General features: G+C 50.7%; 1 protein-coding gene across 6 annotated transcripts; it reads right to left on the bottom strand.

Annotated features, from left to right (window-relative positions):
• Positions 1 to 79: 79 nt before the first annotated feature.
• Positions 80 to 18735, bottom strand: NPR2 (natriuretic peptide receptor 2). 6 transcript variants are annotated; one of them, XM_061426868.1, is made up of 23 exons: positions 17275 to 18734; positions 16792 to 16893; positions 16213 to 16418; positions 10222 to 10335; positions 9803 to 9938; positions 9465 to 9559; positions 9098 to 9230; positions 8782 to 8866; positions 8083 to 8212; positions 7846 to 7920; positions 7557 to 7634; positions 7222 to 7326; positions 7033 to 7104; positions 4063 to 4222; positions 3733 to 3888; positions 3489 to 3657; positions 3180 to 3326; positions 2566 to 2689; positions 2308 to 2376; positions 1081 to 1255; positions 911 to 1009; positions 551 to 642; positions 80 to 420 (listed from the first exon to the last, which is right to left on the bottom strand). In XM_061426868.1, the coding sequence occupies exons 1-23, from the start codon at positions 17939 to 17941 to the stop codon at positions 355 to 357; spliced, it is 3255 nt and encodes a 1084-aa protein (XP_061282852.1). In that variant the 5' UTR covers positions 17942 to 18734; the 3' UTR covers positions 80 to 354. The 6 variants fall into 6 exon arrangements, with proteins under 6 accessions (XP_061282852.1, XP_061282853.1, XP_061282854.1 ...); XM_061426869.1 differs by having other exon boundaries at positions 8083 to 8203; XM_061426870.1 differs by lacking the exon at positions 7846 to 7920 and having other exon boundaries at positions 17275 to 18735.
• Between the last annotated feature and the right edge of the window lie 307 nt (positions 18736 to 19042).

Genomic DNA, 19042 nt, shown 5'->3' with positions numbered 1-19042 from the left:
ATTCTGTGAGTTACTGTTTCCATACCCCAGAACCTTTCCTTGGTGCCGCCCCTAACGCAGACTATGTCACCCATAACTGTTTTGTTTGTTTGTTTTATATTTGGCCAAAATATTCTGGTCTAGATACAGATATTTACAGAAGGTAGGGAGGAAGGAGACCAGGCCAGAGAGGGACAGGTATATGTACAAGACTGAGCTGCAAAGGGCAACAGCTTCCATATAAGGTGGGGGTTTTATGCATGTTGATTTCCATCTCATGTGACAATGTCCACTTCTGATGTGTGGAGAGATGATGGCTACTGCCCACCCAGGTACCAGCAGCAGGGGACTGTCTGACTTGGGAAGAAGTAGGGTTTATAGGAGCCCAGCAGGTCCTTTCCGCTCTCCTAGGAGCCAGTAAGTTCGCATCTTTCCTTTTCCCTGGAATTGGGGGAGCAGAGATAATTCAGATTCTTCTGTTATTCCTCGTACCTCCCTCTCTTCCCCCACAGCCTCCACAGTCACGTTGATCCTCCCTTTCCATGACTCCCTCCCTGTGGCCTGCCATCACCTTCATCTCCACATCCCCTCGAAGCTCTAGCTGGAAGCATCCAAGTTCATCCAGGGCATCCTTGGTGGTAGAGGAGACATGAATCTTCAGGGCTGGGGCAGGACAAGAGAGATGATGGAAAGAGGAATCAAAGAAAAGGCAACCGAAGAACTGCAGTATCAGGGAGAGCTTTACCCAACCACCATCCCTCAGGAGGGTCTCAGTCTTCCCAGGGCACATGCACTAGAACCAAAATATGTCCAAGGACGGGGAAATCAGGAACTGCAGTCTATCCAATTGAGAGATTTGGAGGAACTCTGAAAAGAAGAAAAGGCCAACCCAGATGGAGGCTGGGGCTGAGGTTGAGGGTTGATGTCTCACCTTGACCATTAGACTCCATTCGGGAAGCAGTGTTCACTGTGTCTCCAAAGAGACAATAGCGGGGCATCTTCAGGCCAACGACCCCAGCACAGACGGGCCCTGTGAGAAGAAACAGGTTGGAAGAGCCTGGGGAAAGTGGATACAAGAGCAGGAGGGAGAATCAGCCCTACCTGTGTGGACCCCTATGCGTAGCCGCAGTTGGTCGTGGGGTCGGTGGCGGATGCGGAAGGAAGAAACTGCATCCAGTAATGCCAGGGCCATACGAGCAATTTCTGGGGCATGACGCTGACCATTTCTGCCTGGGAGACCAGATACCACCATGTAGGCATCTCCAATCGTCTCTACCTGATTGAGAGGGGGATAAAAAGGTCATCTCTATCTGTATCAATGGGCATGGGGAAGAGTAAGAGGAGACAAGCTGAGTACCACTATGAGTCATCCTGGCAGCCGGGAAGCCAGACAGTGACTGCCAAATAAGTGCCCCAGTCCTGAGAATCTGGGAGAAGCAGGCCCAATGAAATAAGCCCTACATAGCCCAAAGTGTCAAAGGAAAGAAAGCAGGCACTTGGCTTTGTTAACTGTACTGAAGCTGTGTTAGAGAAGGTCCTGGTTTTTAGGAACTACACACAGACTTATTTAGGAATGAAGGGGCTCTGTGTCTGCCACTTACTTGCAAAAGGTTCAGAAAAAAATTATATGGATATATAGATAGGTTTTTTTTAATAAAGCAAATGGGAAATACAAACAATTGGTAAATCCGAATAAAGAGTTTATCAGAATTCTTCATTATGGTAAATAAGAGATGGCAGAGTGAATCCAAAGGGAAGGGACAAGAGTGGGTATTTATTATCTACACAATGTTAGGCACTTATTCACAATAAGTCTATTATTCCCATCATACAGATAAAATATCTGAGGCTCAAGGAGCTTCTCTTACTTGCCCAAGGCCACACAGTTAGCCACAAAGTCAGGTTGTTTTTTACTCCCAAGCACCATAAAGCCTACCTTAAATGACTCAATGACTTCAACAAAAAGCTTTCACTACATAGCTTGTCCTTCATCCCAATATATCATTCTATACCCACAACCTGTATGCTCCCTCCATGTCGAGGGGATGAAGAGAAAAGATGACTAGACTCTGACCATACCCTCAGGCAAAAAGTGGCAGACTAGATCTTGTGATGGTTCTGATTAGGGAAGCCTCAAGGATTCACAAGAGATTAGACTGGGATGTACAACTACAGTGCCAGAGCCTCAGTTGTTTATAAAGGGCACTCCAGCACTGGAATGCTGGAGACTCAAGCAGGAAAACTGACCACGGGGCAGGTAAGGCACGTGGGGTTTGGGGAGACTGGTTTTTAAAGGACTGTCAGTGGAAGGGCAGCCCCAGCTCTCACCTTGTAGACGTCAAAGTTGTCAATTATGGCATCGAAGCATGTATATAGATCGTTAAGAAGTGTCACCACCTAAAAGGGATGGGAAAGTAGAGGCCTCAAAACTTGTGCCTGACTTTCTAAGAATTCTTAACACACGAGCCGTGGCAAGATATGGAAACTCCAGAACAAGCTAGTCTTTCCTATTATCAAGTTTCTCTATGCCCCAGCTAAGCTTCCCTAGGTCCCCACCCCGTCCCTGGCCCCTAACCTGTCTCTCACCTGCATGGGGGTGCTCTCTGCCGACAAAGCTGTGAAGCCAACGATGTCACTGAAGTAAATGGTAACGCTGTCAAAGGCCTCAGCCTGTACAGTCTCTCCCCGTTTTAACTGCTCTGCCACTGAACTAGGAGGCAAGGGTACAGTCCAAGCCAGACTCAGAGAAGTGGGCAAAGGGAGAGGAAAAGAGTGTATGGCTGGAGCAGAGATGGGTTCTAACATGAAAGCTGAGCCTAGGGGAGGAGAAGGAAGGTGGCTGGGAAGTCCTGACAGTCCAGAGCAAGATAGGGTGGACACGTGGTGGGGGTTGGAAGAGGATCCCTGGGGCTGCAGGCCAAATGTCCTAAGATGGGGCTGTTCTACCTATACTCACTGGAGTGAAGCTCTGGTAGAGCAGCATCCTAAGAAGAAGGGATAGGAGGCCAGGAAGAAGGCAGCACAGCTCATTTGGAGACAGAATGAAAAACATGGTCTAGAGCCAGAATGGGTTCATGGTAGCAAAGATGTGACAAAGCAGGGTTCTGAGGGTTAGGAAGGGAGTTGTCAGGAGCTGGATGAGGTAGAAAGCAACAGAGCAGATACCAAAGGAAAATTCAGGAAGGGGTCAGAAGTCTCACTGGGGTAGAATTTGGTAGAGCAGAGCCTCAGCCTTGCGTTTCTCCTCCAGGTAGGCCTGTGTGCGCTCCTCCACCAGCTTCTCCAGGTTGTTGGCATACTGCTCCATGCGCAACAGAAGGTTGTCCAATATACTGGTGCCTCCTTCCCTGGAAGGAGGCCACGATATGGTACATGCTCCAAGATGGTCAAGGCTCCGGGGCTTTCTACCCAGCCCACCTACCCTCTTGGCCACACCAGCCCCACCTCATCCACTAAGACTGATGAGGCCCCTATCCCTGGGGAGCCCCTGCCCCGTCATGCCCTCTTACTTGTTAAAGCGGCGAATGAAGCCCTTAATCTGTCCAAAGTCTGGTCGTTCAGCTGGGTCCTGGGCCCAACATCGCTCCATCAGCAAAACTAGCTCTTCATTCAGTTGCGTCCGGTCAATACTTGGCCGGAAATAAGGCCGCTGACCATTCCGGACCTTCTGGACAATCTCTGAGGGTGATCAAAGGCTTGGTTGAAGAAAAGGTCCTCCAGGTAGGGGAAGCGCTAGGTAGTAGATTGACTTACCTTTGGGGCTGAGATCCAGGCCCTCCAAGTAGAAAGGCCCACTGCGAAGTGCTATCTCCTGTAAGATGATCCCAAAGCTATAGACATCAGCCTTCTGCATGCCTGTGGTTGGCAGGGGGTTCCCACTGAGCAGTTCTGGGGCAGTCCACAGCTTCTCTGAAAAGAAGGAACCAGGTCCTCAAAGATGGAATCCCCAAGCCCACCTGGGCTCATTCGCATAATACTCGCCACAGTACTGCCACTCCATCTCCCTCTCCCACCCTCCCTAAGTGGAAATGATCAGGGCCGGGGGAGGGCAATGCAGAAGTGGGTTGTGGGGAAAGGCCTCACTGGCATAGAGGGCATGGCTGTCATCAGGTTCAGCAGTTGATCGGAAGCTGGCCAGGCCATAGTCTGTGATTTTGAGCACGAAACGACTATCCACCACACAGTTTGAGGACTTGAGACTCCCATGGGATGCAATAATGCTGTTATGGAGAAAGGCCATGCCCTGCAGGATACAGATCAAGTCATAGGATTGGATCATATCTGGCTTAGGATACCCCCTCTCCACGAGATGGGCATTAGCTAGCTGTCTAAAGATCTCAGGGCCATAAAAACAATATGCTAATTTTGGAAGGCATCATTTGTACAGTTTCCACTCAAAGAAGCAGGCAAAAATAGGAGAGTCATCTCTTCCATGGGCTTCCCTGGTGGCTCAGATGGTAAAGAATCCACCTACAATGCAGGAGACCTGGGTTTGATCCCTGAGTTGGGAAGATCCCCTGGAGGAGGGCATGGCAACTCACTCCAGTATTCTTGCCTGGGAAATCCCATGGACAGAGAGCCTGGCAGGCTATAGTCCATAGGGTTGCAAGAGTCCAACACAACTTAGCAACTAAACCACCACCATCTCTTCCTGGTACCTTAAGCAGTATATCAGCGCCTAAGCACCAGGGACAGGAGACATACATAAGAAGAGGGACAAGGGGAGCTATCAGCTATTACCCTGGAAAGGGCAGTTTGTCTTCCAAGTAATGAAGGGAACAGAACTATGAGGGTGAACTCCAAGAATACTACACCCATGATGGCCTCAAATGCTTGGCCACTGCTCAGGAAGGCGTGCTTTGAGATCCAGGTATTAAGACTACCTAAATGCACCAAGGAAGATAAGCCAGTTGGAAACTTTAACATATAATCATAAACAGGCAGGCAGGTCGAGATGGAGAAGAAAAGTGATCTACTAGAGGGAATGCGGACCAGAGAGAAAGTGGAGAAGATGGTAAATTAGGAAAACCTAGGACTTCCCTGGTGGCATAGTGGTGGGAATCTGCCTGCCAATGCAGGGGACACAGGTTCAATCCCTGGTACAGGAAGATCCCACATGACCCAGAGCAACTAAGCCTGTGAACCACAACTACTGAAACCTGAGCACCAGAGCCTGGGCCCTGCAACAAGAGAAGCTACTGCAATGAGAAGCCCACGCACTGCAATGAAGAGTAGCCCCTGCTTACCGCAACTAGAGAAAGCCCACATGCAGCAGTGAAGACCTAGCACAACCAAAAATAGAGACATAAATAATTTTTTTAAAAAACTCTGGAAAATGGACCAAGGTAGGAGGTAGCTGCCAAATCAATGCAGAAGCCTGAAACTTCTGACCCCACAGGGCCAGAGAGGAGAGAACCTTTGCCTGTGAAGGACTCTAAGGCAGGTCCTAAGAGGATAGAGTGATGCTTCCCCTGGGAAGTCAGTTTGGGTGGAATAAAAAAAGGATACAATGCTAACCAAAACTCTTCTAAATGTTTAGCTCTGGGCCTAAACAATTCAAAACTCTAGTCTCTGTGAACTCTTTCTTCTTATTTGTTTCATCTTGACATCAACAAACCTTTGGAAATCTCCAAATTTGTGAATATAGATATGATTAGGCTTCTGGATTTGTTATAAATCACCTTTCCATCAAATCATTGTTCTCTTAAGAGTCATGTTTTTCTTATAATTTATCATCACACCTCCAGTTGAGTACCACATCAACATGACCTAATAATTTCTCTCTCATGTGATGGCAAACTTTACATTACACACAAAATTTTTAAAATAACTTCATTAGAACTCATCAGAATAACCAAAGCCAAATCAGGTATGGTACAGGTGATCCACTAGGCTAGCTCACTGACCCAGGGACTTGCTTCTAAACACCTGTGCAAGATATAAATTTGCTGCTGCTGCTGTGCAACCCCATAGATGGCAGCCCACTAGGCTCCCCCGTCCCTGGGATTCTCCAGGCAAGAACACTGGAGTGGGTTGCCATTTCCTTCTCCAATGCATGAAAGTGAAAAGTGAAATTGAAGTCGCTCAGTCATGTCCAACTCTAGCGACCCCATGGACTGCAGCCTTCTCCAAGATGCAAATTTAGATCTCCACAAATCCATGGATCTCTGGGTCACTTGAAAATAGCTGAAGCCTAGTATCTTAGATGGACAAGGCAATGGCAACCCACTGCAGTACTCTTGCCTGGAAAATCCCATGGATAGAGGAGCCTGGTAGGCTGCAGTCTATGGAGTCACTAGGAGTCGGACACGACTGAGTGACTTCACTTTCACTTTTCACTTTCATGCACTGGAGAAGGAAATGGCAACCCACTCCAGTGTTCTTGCCTGGAGAATCCCAGGGGGAGCCTGGTGGCTGCCGTCTCTGGGGTCGCACAGAGGCAAATACGACTGAAGCGACTTAGCAGCAGCAGCAGCAGCAGCAGTAGCAGCAGTATCTTAGAAGATACCAAAAGATCAGCATCGTTTTCCTTGGCTTCTCAGTTTTATTTAGAGAAGTAAGTAAAACTTACTTTTTTTATGTAAATTTAAACTTTACATTTACTTAGTAAAATGTTCTTTTTGAATTTCAGTTTTTCTGAACAAAAGAGCAAATATGCCAAATATTGGCTAGAGGGTAAATGACAGAGAAAAATGAGGGTAAAAAACCCAGAAGATAAGTATGTTTGGAGACCCCATTCATTTTTCCCTGCTAAGAGATTTTAATATAAACTCTTGGAGGTTAAAAAAAATAAAAGGATGATGGAGAGAGATTTGAGGTGTCTAGTGTAGGAAAACAAAAATTTGCTATGAAGACTCTTTGTGGCAAATAAAACTCATTCCTCCTAATTGAAAGCCCCAGATCCCTTGTTTACCCATTATTAGCCAATCTTCAGAATAAGGGGAAGTGGAGAGAATGGAATTTTTAGAGGACCAGGAAGAGAAATCCTAAGCAAAGACAGAAAAAAGGAGGCATTATTAATGTGGATGAACTCAAGGAGTGGGGAAGACTCACCTTAACAAGGTCATTAATGAGTGAATAACGAAACATCCAGTCCAGGTTGATGCTGTCATTTTCCAGAATATCCTGATAGGTGACATGGAATAAATGATGTGACTATCCTCGCCCCACTGTCACCCACACAGTTGATGTAATTTGGGGTCTATCTCCCTTGCCCCCATAATCCCCACCTAGATCCCACACCTGTAAACTCCCACGAGGACAATACTCGGTGACAATGCAAATGTTGGGAGGGTCTATGCAGGCACCAATGAAGCGAGTGAGATGGTTAAACTGAACATCTCTCATCTAGCCAAAAGGAAAAAAAAAGGAAGAAAAGAGAATTCAAAGAGCTAAAAATTAGATACAGAAATCTACCACTACAGGAGAGGACCTTTCTCTTAATTGTACTCACAACTCAAAGTCATTTACAAATGACCCACTTGCCCTCCCAGCCAGTATTACTATTCCCTAGTCCTCTCCTTCCCCTTCCACATCCGTGTCTATCCTGGGCCCTCAACCCATACACCAGGACTTACATGTTTCAGTTCAAACAGAACCTGCCGGGTCAGCTCGATGCGCTTCTTATTCACATGCTTGATGGCCACAACGTTTCCCTGAGGGTAGGGGTGAAAGGGGAAGAGGAACATGAATCTCTGAAGGAGCTTCTGGGTGCTGGGAAAGACTAGAGAACTGTGGGAGCACCCAGGAGCTCAGCTGGACAGAGAGAGGAGGCTGACGAGGGGCAGAGGGTCACGGGAAGAGGTGAAAGATGAGGATGAGACAGGATGAAATGGTGGGGACCAGAATAAGCGGATGACTGTTCACCTTGAAGTGACCGGTGTTGGCAAAGATCTGGTATTTCCCATGGGCTGTCATGAGCGAGCCGTAACTGGATCCCCGCTGGGGCCAAGGGCAACATGGAGGCGGAAGGATGAAAGGAACATTAGATGGTGGTGGTGGTGCAGGCGCTATCATTACAGGCTGATGTGCTGGGAAAGGTCCAGGGTATGAAAGGACAGGCACTCAGAGGGAAGCGGAGGGGCAGCTGAGAGGAGGGCTCACCAACGACAGCGTGAGGCGACTGCCTGCACCCTTGTGGCATCGCTCTGAATTGCCGAACTGCAGCTCTTCCCAGCGGATGCGCCACAACATGCTGGCCAGCTCCTTCTCCAGCATCAGTTTTCTGTAAGGACTGCACCCCTCAGCTGACTGGCAAGCCCGATCCTACCACCCCAGAAGCCAGCTGTAGGGTGGCGGGGGCTTCCTGGCAGCTCTTGAGGCTGCAGTTGTCACACCGAGAGACAGGACAGAGAGAGAGTGAAGCACTCTCTGTGGGTCGGACACAAGCCCTGTGCTTATGTAAGAACACAGAGGCTGAAAATAAAGTACCTGCTTAAAATGCTGCCCGACTCTTTGCAACCCTATGGACTACAGCCCACCAGGCTCCTCTGTCCATGGAATTCTCAAGGCAAGAACAGTGGCGTGGGTAGCCATACCCTCCTCCAGGGAATTGAACCCACATCTCTTATGTCTCCTGCACTGGCAGGTGGTAGCACTAGTGCCATGGTAGCATCCATGGAAAGTTCACCTTTGCCCATAGAAGACCCCACTCAAAATCAGTAATACTAGACTAGTGTACCCAGTCCAGACCAAAGTTGGGGCGGGGAAACAAGACCAAGGCTAAAAGACAAATGACAAGAAAGGTTAGAGACGACGGAGTTACAGCTAAGGGAGCCTGTCAGCGGAAAGCTCAGAACTCACCGGAAAATGAGGAAGCTGGAAACACCAAACATGATGAAGGTGATTCCTGTGCCCAGTGCCACAATTGCCAGAGTTGAAAGTGGAGCTGAAGGGGAGAGGGGGACCCTGAGAAAGACTGTGTGTGGCCTTGTGAGCCAGAAGGGGGCGATGCTCTTAGGTGCAGGGAGCAGACCCATCTCGAGGTAGAGAGGAGGGAGGGGGTAGAGGAGACAGGTGAAACAGAGCAAAGAGTCGGGGGCAGGGGGTGCATGAGGAGGAATAAGAGAAAGGAAAGCAAAGGGAGGAAGAGCTGCTCCCAGTCCCTGCACACACCCACTTTTATCACAGGATGGGTCGTCCATGTCAAAGGCACAGGGGGGATTGTCCAGGGGTGGGACCCCCTTCACCCAGGGGATGGGCCGTCCTGTCCACCAAATCTGCTTCTCGGCTCCCGAGTAGTGGGCTGCAGGCTGTGAGGACGGAGAGAACGGGGCCCACAGGCCTGCTCCCACCAGCCTCCTCGCCCCATACCCAGCTACTTTGCTGCTTTTCTCCCCAACCTGCCACTCCCCCCACCACTATCATGCAGCTCCAGGAGAGAAAGTAAGGCCCTGCCTCCAGTGCCTTTGGTTCTTCCCCCAAAAGGATCCCAAAAGCTGGGTTTGTGGGCCCCACACTCTCTTCCCTGCCTCCTCCCCCATCACCTGGAAGTCCCCGGAAACCAGGTCTCCCATGGCCCACAGGACAAAATCAGTCTCCCGGTCATTGTTCTTGTCCATAACGACCAGTCCAGTTACACCTAAGACAGAAAGGAGCACCCCTTACCTGGAGATCTGCCCTTGGTCCCTCTCCTGTCTCCCCAAGCCCTCTAGTTACCTGGCGGTCCGTCCCTGCCCCCATTCTTAGCATGTGTCCACCTCAGCCGGGTGCTCTGACCCCAGCTAACTCTCTCTCCTGCCCCTGGTGTCTGTGTTTGCCTCTGCCCACTCCACTCCTGAGCCTGAAAGCAGCGCTCTGGCCCTCATCTGACCCTCTCCATTACCACGGTATCTTCGTCCTTGCATCTTCTCAACAATTCGAAGTCCATCTTCCCGGGTGCCTCCCTCCTGTATGGTCTCGTTCAGGACTTCGGCATACAGAAGGATCCCATCGTAGAAGCAGCCAGCAATGAGGTTCATCTGGGGGTGGTAACTTCAGCAGTGCTCTCCAAAGGTCCTGCCAGGCCCCTTCTCCAGCCCCCCTCCCATCTCTGAGGTCTCCTTCTTCTCTTCCTGGTTTGCTTTCTTCCCTCCTCCCATAACTAAGGGGCCATCCCTGCCTCACTAGGGCAGAAGGGAAAAACCCAGATGGAAGCCCCCCACAGTAGGGCTGGCTCTGTGGCCAAGGCTGTATTCTGAGTTAGGGAGAAGAGCCTTTCCTCAAAGCCTGGCCTGACTCTCAGGGAGAGAGAGATCTGCTTACCAAGGAAGGGGCCAGCTCCACACCAAAATCCTCCCGTGCTCTAATCAGAAGACGATTCTGGAATTCCTGGTACTCAGGATTCGGGGGTTCTCGGTATGTGATGACCAATACCGTCTGGACCCACAGCACATGGGAGAGTGAAAAGGATTCAAGATGGGAATTAGGGGAAGAGAGGAAGCAGGATAGAGAGACATGGTGAAATACACATGATATAAAATGTACATGGCTGACCCTGAAGGCTGAGAGGATACTAAACACTCTGTGTGTGTGTTTAATACATCTGGGAGAAGGGGTGGCACTCCTCCATACAAGGTAGATAGAACCATCTGTCTACGGATGGTTCCGGGAATGTGGAGACTAAGAAATAGACAAAGTCAACTCCATCCCCCAAATGGGCTCTTCATCTTCCGGAAGCTCCTACTATCCCTCAAGGCTCCTCTCCCTTCCTTTCTGGGTACCTGTTACCAGCAAGGACAACCCTGAGCAACAGCTTCTCTCCCTGGTGTTAATACTGCTAATACTATCAGCAGAATGTTGGCCCAGTGCTTCCACCCAGTGAGTTAAAGAGATTTCAGGTCCTATGACAAGTGGGGGAAATACTTTGAGACAGTGATTCCATCGGTAAAAAGCCACGAGCCCATTCCTTTAACGTGTGTAGAACACCCACTATATGCAGTACTGCCCTGCATACCAGCCTAGTCCCACAAGTCATGAGTCACAAGGAAAGCACACGGTCCCATGCCCACACACACCTCACAGGTAAGCCAGTGACACATGTGGTCTCAGCTGTGCACACTTCTCACTGGCCACGGTCAGCATTTCTCTGTCTTCTACGGGGGTGCCTGCCTGGCTCCCACCGCCCTCCCACACTTCCCCCTTCCTGGCCTTGGCCTGCACCTCAGGCCTCCACAATCACTAGCCTCTCTGCCTTGGTCAGAAAACTGGCATGGCAACTTTGGGGAAAGACTTTAGATCAATATATTTTGTGAAATGAAAGATTAAAACTAGTCATTTCTAGCAATTGTGTTAATCTATGTCTTTAATCCCTAAAGTACTGTAGAAATACTAGATACATTACTTATGATCTATTCTAGATCAATTCACTCCAGGTACGAAATAGTGAAGTCAGTTTATAACACATATTCAATATATAGACTAGAGTTTGCCTACTGAGGTAATTATTCTTACTGGAGCGTGTGAATGCTTGACCACACATTGCTAATACTCTCCCACTGTCAGGCAGAATTAAAAAGGAGAGGGAGACTGAGGGTGGGGCTGGAAGGGTTCATTCAGGAACACTTACTCAATGAATAAAATAAAAACAGAAAGGTAGGATATGGTTGACAGTGCAAAAAGTTAGTTAAAAGGCTCGAGGGACTTCCCTGGTGGTCTAGTTGTTAAGAATCCACCTGCCAATGCAAAAGATACAGGTTTGAGCCCTGGTCCGAGAAGATCCCACATGCCACAGAGCAACTGAGTCCATGCGCCACAGCTGCAGAGCCTACGCTCTAGGGCCCGCACTCCACAACAAGAGAAACCATTGCAACGAGAAGCCCACACACTGCAACGACCGTAGCCCTGACTCACCACAACTAGAGAAAGCCCACACGCAGCAATGAAGACCCAGCACAGCAAAATAAATAAATAAAATGTTTAAACATTACAAAAAGAAACTTGAAAAGATCAGGCTTCACACAATTTACATTTCAATACAAATGTTGATAATAGATTTCCAGTGCTTTTTAAAAAGTAATTCCCTAGGTTTGTTTGTTTGCTAGAACAGCAGTTCTCAAATGTTTTTGGTCTCACAACCCCTTACTACTAGAAATTACGGAGGACTCCAAGGAGTCCGTAATTTGGATTACATCTATCAATATTTACCATAGGAGAAACAAAAACTGACAAAGTTTTAAAGCACAAGAATACACAAGCACACCTTCTATAGCTGCCAGAGTGATGACATCATCTCACATCACGTAGCCTCTGGAAAACTCCACTGTACAATCATGGAAGAATGAGAGTGACAGAGGCAAATAACATCTCAGTATTTTTAAAATAGTTTTGACCTCACGGTCCCCATAAAAGGATTCCAGGGGCCCCCAGGATCCCAAGACCACACATTGAAAACTGCTATGCTAGACTCTTCTGCTGTGGTTACTAGCTACTAAAAAAGAGAGAGAGAAGCAGAAGAACCTCCAAAGAATTGCTGTTCTTGCTCAGGGGCTAGAGAGAAGGTAAAGGTAGGTCATTGTGTCCCATTTCATAGGGGACCCCAGGTGGAAAAAAAAAAAAGCAAGCAAAGGCTGCCAAAAATGAGTGCAGCTGTGATGGAAGCCAGAAGGGCACCCAGGAAATGTGGAAGGGCAGCAGACACCTGGCTCAGCCTGTGGGCCCACCCACACTTAACCCCGATTAATGGACAGAATGGTGGTCTCCAGAAGAGATGCTGCCCCACACAGCCCTTGGTTTAGTGCTAACTTCCATTCTAGATGCTGGAGTCCCCCCTCTGTAACCCAGTCTCATGCTGGTCACCTAGGTGGTGGCTTCTGCCTGGGTTTCTGGGCCAGTCTGGCTAATGTTCTAAAATGTCCAGAGGCTCTGGGTCCTTAGAGCTGAGTCATTTGTTTAGCTCCACTGTATCTACTTATTTTCCCCTCTCCTGACTGATCATCTCGGTTTATAGTATCTGCCAGCTCTACTCCTCTCTAGAACAATTCCTGACTCTGTCCCCCTCTTCCCAACACACACCTTAATTTAACTCAGTAAACACGTGCTGGGCACATGGACTACACAGATAGGTATGATCCCTGCCCTCTAGCAGCTACGGTTTAATGACATTTAAAAATCATAGCAACATACTTAATTTTAGGGTCTCCTCCCCAACTCTAGCTAGTATCCAGCAAGAGCCGGGACCCTTTCCTTGGGCACGACACCCGCCTGGAAAGCCGTGGATATCTGTATCAGGAGCTCCTCACCTCTGCTGCCGCCTTCTCCAGGTTAGCCTGGTCCAGGACCACAGTGGGCCAGGTATGTCTGGGGTGTGGCCTCTCTGCTCTTTCATCCTTGTCTGAAACTGACCACACAATCTCCCTAACCCCCTGCCCGGCTTCAGGATCAGAAAAGGCTAAGAAGAGCTTTGTCAGAGGATACCCCATCACCCTCTCTCCCCACCTCACTACCTTGATTTTCCCGTTGGCATGTTCTTGACTGCCCCTTCTCTTATACTGTAGCAAAACCTCTCTCTTTGCTTTTCTGTCTTAATAATGCCTACAGTGAGTGGGAGAGCTGAGAATTAATTTATAGTCGGCCCTTGAGCAACATGGGTATGAACTCAGGTATCAGCATGGGTCCACTGATGATGCGGCTTTTTTTTTTTCCAGTAAACACAGACCACGGTACTGTATGATCCATGGTCGGCTGAATCCACAGATGTGGAACTTCTGATGGGAAGGCCCGACTGTAAAGTGATGCTCAGATTTTTGACTGCATGGAGGGGTGGGTGTCCCCACTTCCCACAACGTTGAAAGACCAATTGTCAGTAACTAATTGTTAGTGGACTATATCCCTCCTCCCCTATCCTAAGTGCTGGGGCCTCTTGGCTGATAGGAATTCTCCCACAAGAGAGAGAGATGTTCCCTCAACAAAGAAAACGTGGCCCAGAAGGCTGTGGAGTCTTCCCATATGGGAGGGTCAGGGAGACCTTCCTTGACCACGGTAGCGAAAGCACAATTCCCTTATTACTCTCTTCTCAAACCACTCCATTCCTTTTTTTTTTAAAGTACCATACCACATCACAATTTGTTCTGTACTAGTATTATTGCTTATTTGTTTATGTTGGTCTACTCTACTGGATGTGGACTCCAAAAAGGCAGGGACTATATCTGTCATGTTCTCTGCTGTATACTAGTACCTAGCACAGCGACTGGGACTTAACAGGTGCTCAATAAACTCGAATAGAACGAGTCAGTCTTCAGGTGACTCAAACATTGACTGAATAGTAACTTCCAGAGCAGACAGTTCGACACAAGAGTGGGAAATCCGGTCCAGCCTGAGGATTCAGAGAGTGTTTCTAGAAGGGAAGATAACTGATCTGAGTCCTAAAGAATGCCTTATTCAGACAGACAAAAGGTGAGAAGGTCGTTTTAGGCAAAAGTTACAGTATCAACAAAGCCTGTCCTGTCACTGCCTGTGTTCATGTGTGACAGTCACAGACTCAGGAAGGCAAACAGATGTGTCATTCACAGTCAGATGCAACCAAATACAAAATCACACCACAGCCACAGGGAGCTCAACCCAGTGCTCAGTGACAACCTGGAGGGGTGAGCTGAGGAGGGAGATGGGAGGGGGTCTCAGGAGGGAGGGCACATATGTATGCCTGTGGCTGATTCCTACTGATGTGTGGCAGAAACCAACACAAATATCGTAAGCAACCATCCTCCAATTAAAAAAAAAAAAAAAAAACCAGTCATATAAAACCTCACTTACTGAAGAAGGTGGCCAAACAAGTCCAGCACTTATACATACCTACTTAGAATCTAAGGGTTGAAAGGACCTTAAGGTTATCCCATATGCCACCTCAAATCCTTTTGGGAAAAGGAGGGATATGCATAAATAAGTTTTAAAAAATACTTATGCACACAAATCGGTGAAAAATTGGAAGAAGAAGAGGGGAGCAATTCATGGGTATGATTTTAAGAGGCAGAGATTTGGGGTGAAGGGAGGAAGAGCACTGTGAACAGAAGGAGCAGAGAGCGTAAAGATGGGGGGCAGCGTTTGGTCGCGGATTTGAGAGAGGTCTAGCCACTGACATACTCAGCAGTACTGGAAAGTAAGATTTTAAAAGTGGGTTGAGAACAGACTGTAGAAAATCTTAAAGGTCATGATAAGGAGTCAGGACTTCATTCAGTAGGAAATCAGTCATTTAAAGTTTTGAGCAGAGAAGTGAACAGAGTCATGTCCCTTCTCCCTACAAGTTGTTTCTCACATCCGTTTCTTTTCATTCCTGCTATCATCAACACCCCCTGGAGAAGGAAATAGCAACTCACTCCAGTATTCCTGCCTGGAAAACCCTGTGGACAGAAGAACCTAGTGGGCCACAATCCATGGGGTTGCAAAGAGTCAGACACAAATGAGCAAACACGCATCCTTACCACAGCTCAAGCCCATACCTCTAGGCCTCATTCTAGGCTAGCACATACAGGTGGTCTCACTGCCTCCCATCTTCTCCTCTTCCAATCCAACCTGAATTCTGTCAGTATACTTCTCATCACAAAAAACAAACACAAACCAACCTCGAAAACTCAGCCATTCAAGTCCAAGCACCTCAGTCTTAGGTTCAGGGCTCTTCTTAAGCTGAGGCTACCCCTGCAACATTATTTCTTATAATCTGCCCCAAGTGAACCACTCTTTCTTATCAGGTCAGTTTGCCTTGGACCTCCAAACAGGTCCATTCCTGTCTTTTTCTCTTAGCCTCCTGGATCCTCTTTCCCACTCTGACTAGGAAAACAACATCTGTCTTTAAAGTCACAATAGAGTCTTGCTTCCTTTATAAAAGCCATCCCTAAACCCAGCCCACAGTGACTCTCTCCTCTGAACCACTCAAGTTCTTAGCATCTCTTCCAGGACCCATAATCACATCCTATCTCATACTTATATCTAACTGTACTGCAATCATGCCTCACCTCTTCAGAAAGGGTGGAAGCCCTCCCAGGGGCTGGGACTAAATCTTCTCCTGAACTTTTCTCCCTGACAGTATATCTACCATTGGTACTTAGGAAAGCCAGCCATTCCAAGATCTTAAGAGGTGGCCTTGGCAGACTCACTGAGAAAGAGCCACAAAGGTGAGACTAGGCTAGAAAATCCTCTGTCCTTTTTCACCCCTATAGTTTACAATTCTCCCCTATTGCTGGGGCTTCTGTGGGGTCTTATGAGAGAAAGAGAATCCCCCAAAAGTTCCTCTCCCCATTCCTTCAAGTTTGGTTCAAATGATACCTGAAATGCTTCTCTGAGGGCCTGGGCCTGTTCCCGGGTGCGATTATCCTGCCAGGGCCGGCCCATGGAGCGTGTGGGGCCTGCACGGAGACTCTCCCCAAAGACATCCAGGTAAAAGAAGACGTAGTCCCCGTTGGTCAGGTTCTCCCTCTGGGCCTGCAGCAGGATCTCATGCAGCATTTCCAGAGGGCCACAGATGTACACAACTGCGGCAGGTACATGACAGAGGGGCCCCTGAGAGAGGGGCTGGGACCCTCAACAGCCCCCTTTCTGACCGTCTGCATTTCCACACTTAGCAAGGAATAGAGGCCCGAACCTATCAACCACCCACCAGATGTGCCCCATCCCTCCCCTTGGGAGTCTATGTCATAAGTACCCTGGGGCCATAAGGACCATCTGGCAGAAGTCAGAGCCTGACTCCAGACTCCAAAGGAAGGGAGCTATCCCTAGAGCCCCTCCCCTTCCCAGAGCCCTGCCTTCTGCTCCCCACCCAGACCTCCTCACTCCCCCACTCTGCCCTGCCTCTCCCTAGGCTCAAAGGCACTGATTGCTCAGAATTTCTCTCAGTGTGAGCTTTACCTGTCTTTCCCCACCAAATCTGCTGTACCTCAAAGCCCATTAACAGAGTCCTCACTCTTCTTATGCCTCCAAGGGGTCTTGGCAGCCCAGTCTGAGAAGTCTCTGCTCACAGACAGGCACACATTTTGGAGTGACCATCAACTACATTCACTACTCCAGGGCACTCACATTGCTCTCCAGATTCAACGTCCCCCAACCCCATACTCTCCCGGACCCAAGTTTCACCCTCCATGCTATCTTATTCCTTGTTCACACTACCTGTGAACGGCCACCAGCAGCGCCGCCACCCCACCCCACCCCACCCCCCGCCCCAATACAATGCCTCGGGCCTCTCCCAGGAGCTCCATCCATGTCTGCTTATTGATCCCAACCACCACCATCAGCTCCTCAACACCTATCTACATCTACAGCCTCCCAGTGCTGAGCCCCAGGGACACCGCAACCCTCCTCCCCTAGCCCTAACACAGCCCGGGCCACACTCACTGCGCCCGTTGGCCCGGATGAAGTGGGTAGCCTGCTCAGGGCCCCCCGGCTCACGGGCATACACCTGGTGCTGTACACTGAGGTTGCTGCCCTGCAGGGCCTCAAAGACTCCCTCGATGGTGAAGTAGTGAGGCCGGTCATCTGTGCGAGCATCCAGATACAGCAAGGCAGCACGGGCAGTCCAATTGAAGTGCCCGTGGAGCATCACTACAAACTCACCCAGCTTAGGAGCAGAGGGGCCAGTGCGCACCAGGGTTCGGTAATGCTCACTCTTAGCCGAAAAACCAGAGGCCACAGCACCCGCGGTCAGCAGGGGAAGGCGCCAGTGTGAGGCAAAGCGAGCCACAGAGGCAGCGGGGTACACGCAACCCGGGCCCAACAGAAGGTCGGGGTCATGGTACAACTTGAGATCCACAGCGCGCAGAGGGGCCAGGTACTCAGAGCAGGCACCGTCCAGCTCAGAGCTGACAAAGCGGAGGTCCACGGGCAGCGCCCGGCCCAGCGCCTCCATGGCAAGCGCCACAGCGGGACCCACCCGTGGCCAGGCCCAGGCATAGCTCAGGTTGTGTTCGGGCAGCACCACCGCCAGCGTCAGGTTGCGCGCCCCGGGAGGACGCACCCCACCTGCCAGGGCTGCCACCACCAGCAGGAGAGATGGCAGTGCCATGGGGAGAAAGCGGCGGCCCCACCGCCCCCAGAACCCGGGGCCAGGCGGGCCTACGGGGGAGACACCAGCACCACCCAGCCTGGAACCAGGGGAAGACCGCCAGAAGAGAAGTGATGATGAGCCAGGAGGGTTGGGACACAGGAGAGGGGCAAGGATGGGCGAGGAAAAGGAGGGAGCGGGTGAGGACTGGGTCCAGCAGCCCAGGGCAGAGACTGAGGAGGACTAAGGGTAGGGTGGCAGGAGGACGGCGGGACCGAGGGGGCCTGTGACTGGGATGTGGACAGTGAGGGGTGAAGTCGGCTGATGAATCTGAAGCTGAGGAGCAAAAGGGGATCCGAGACTGGGATGGGGTGGGGGTGGGGGACAGGCTGGTACAAAGAGAAGGCCTGGGGGGCACCTCACGGCCGAAGGGGCTAGGAGGGCAGAGAGCTGCGGAAAGGAGGACCAGGGGGGTAAGGTGGGAGGGGGCTGGCGCGGCGGAAGGACTGGGACCATGGGCGGCGGGGAGCGAAGCGAGGCCTGGGCCGGAGGGGAGGGAAGGCAGGGGTGAATCTCCCGGAGAAGGCTTCTCCCGAAGCTCCTGCTTGGACTAACGGGCCCAGGGCGCTGGTCCCATCCGGAGCTGCGGCGGCCCTGCCCGTGTCCCAGCTCCTCTCTGCTCCGCTTCTCCTGGGCCCGGGCGGCCGGCGCAGCCCCGCGCTTCCTCCCGCCCCCTGCCTGGGCCCCCGGGCGCGCCGCTCGTCCGGGTCAGGTCGCCGCGGCCCGGCCGTCTCCGCTCGCTGCGCCGGCGGCGGCCGAGTGCGACTCCCCGGGCAAGCCGCCCGCCCCCGCCCCGCGCCTTCCCCGCCCCCTCCCCGCGGCCCCTCCTTCTCCCCCGCCCGGCCCCACCCTCCGGCGCCTGCTGTCTCCCCCAACCCGCCCCCCCGCCCCCCCCACCCCTACCCGGCCGCCCGGGGACCTCCCAGGTCTCACACCCACCCAGGGGGCGCCGCGCAAGGGCCTCCCAGGCCGGCGAGGTTCAGGGCGTCCCCTCACTTTGAGGCCTGCCCGGTCTCCTCCGGGCCCCCCGGGCCACCCCAGCGCGCGCTGTCCATGTCACTC

The sequence above is a fragment of the Bos javanicus genome, chromosome 8 (assembly GCF_032452875.1).
Source record: "Bos javanicus breed banteng chromosome 8, ARS-OSU_banteng_1.0, whole genome shotgun sequence".
NCBI lineage: Eukaryota > Metazoa > Chordata > Mammalia > Artiodactyla > Bovidae > Bos > Bos javanicus.
Note: the sequence above shows the minus strand (reverse complement) of the source record. Positions and strands in the feature narration are given on the sequence as shown.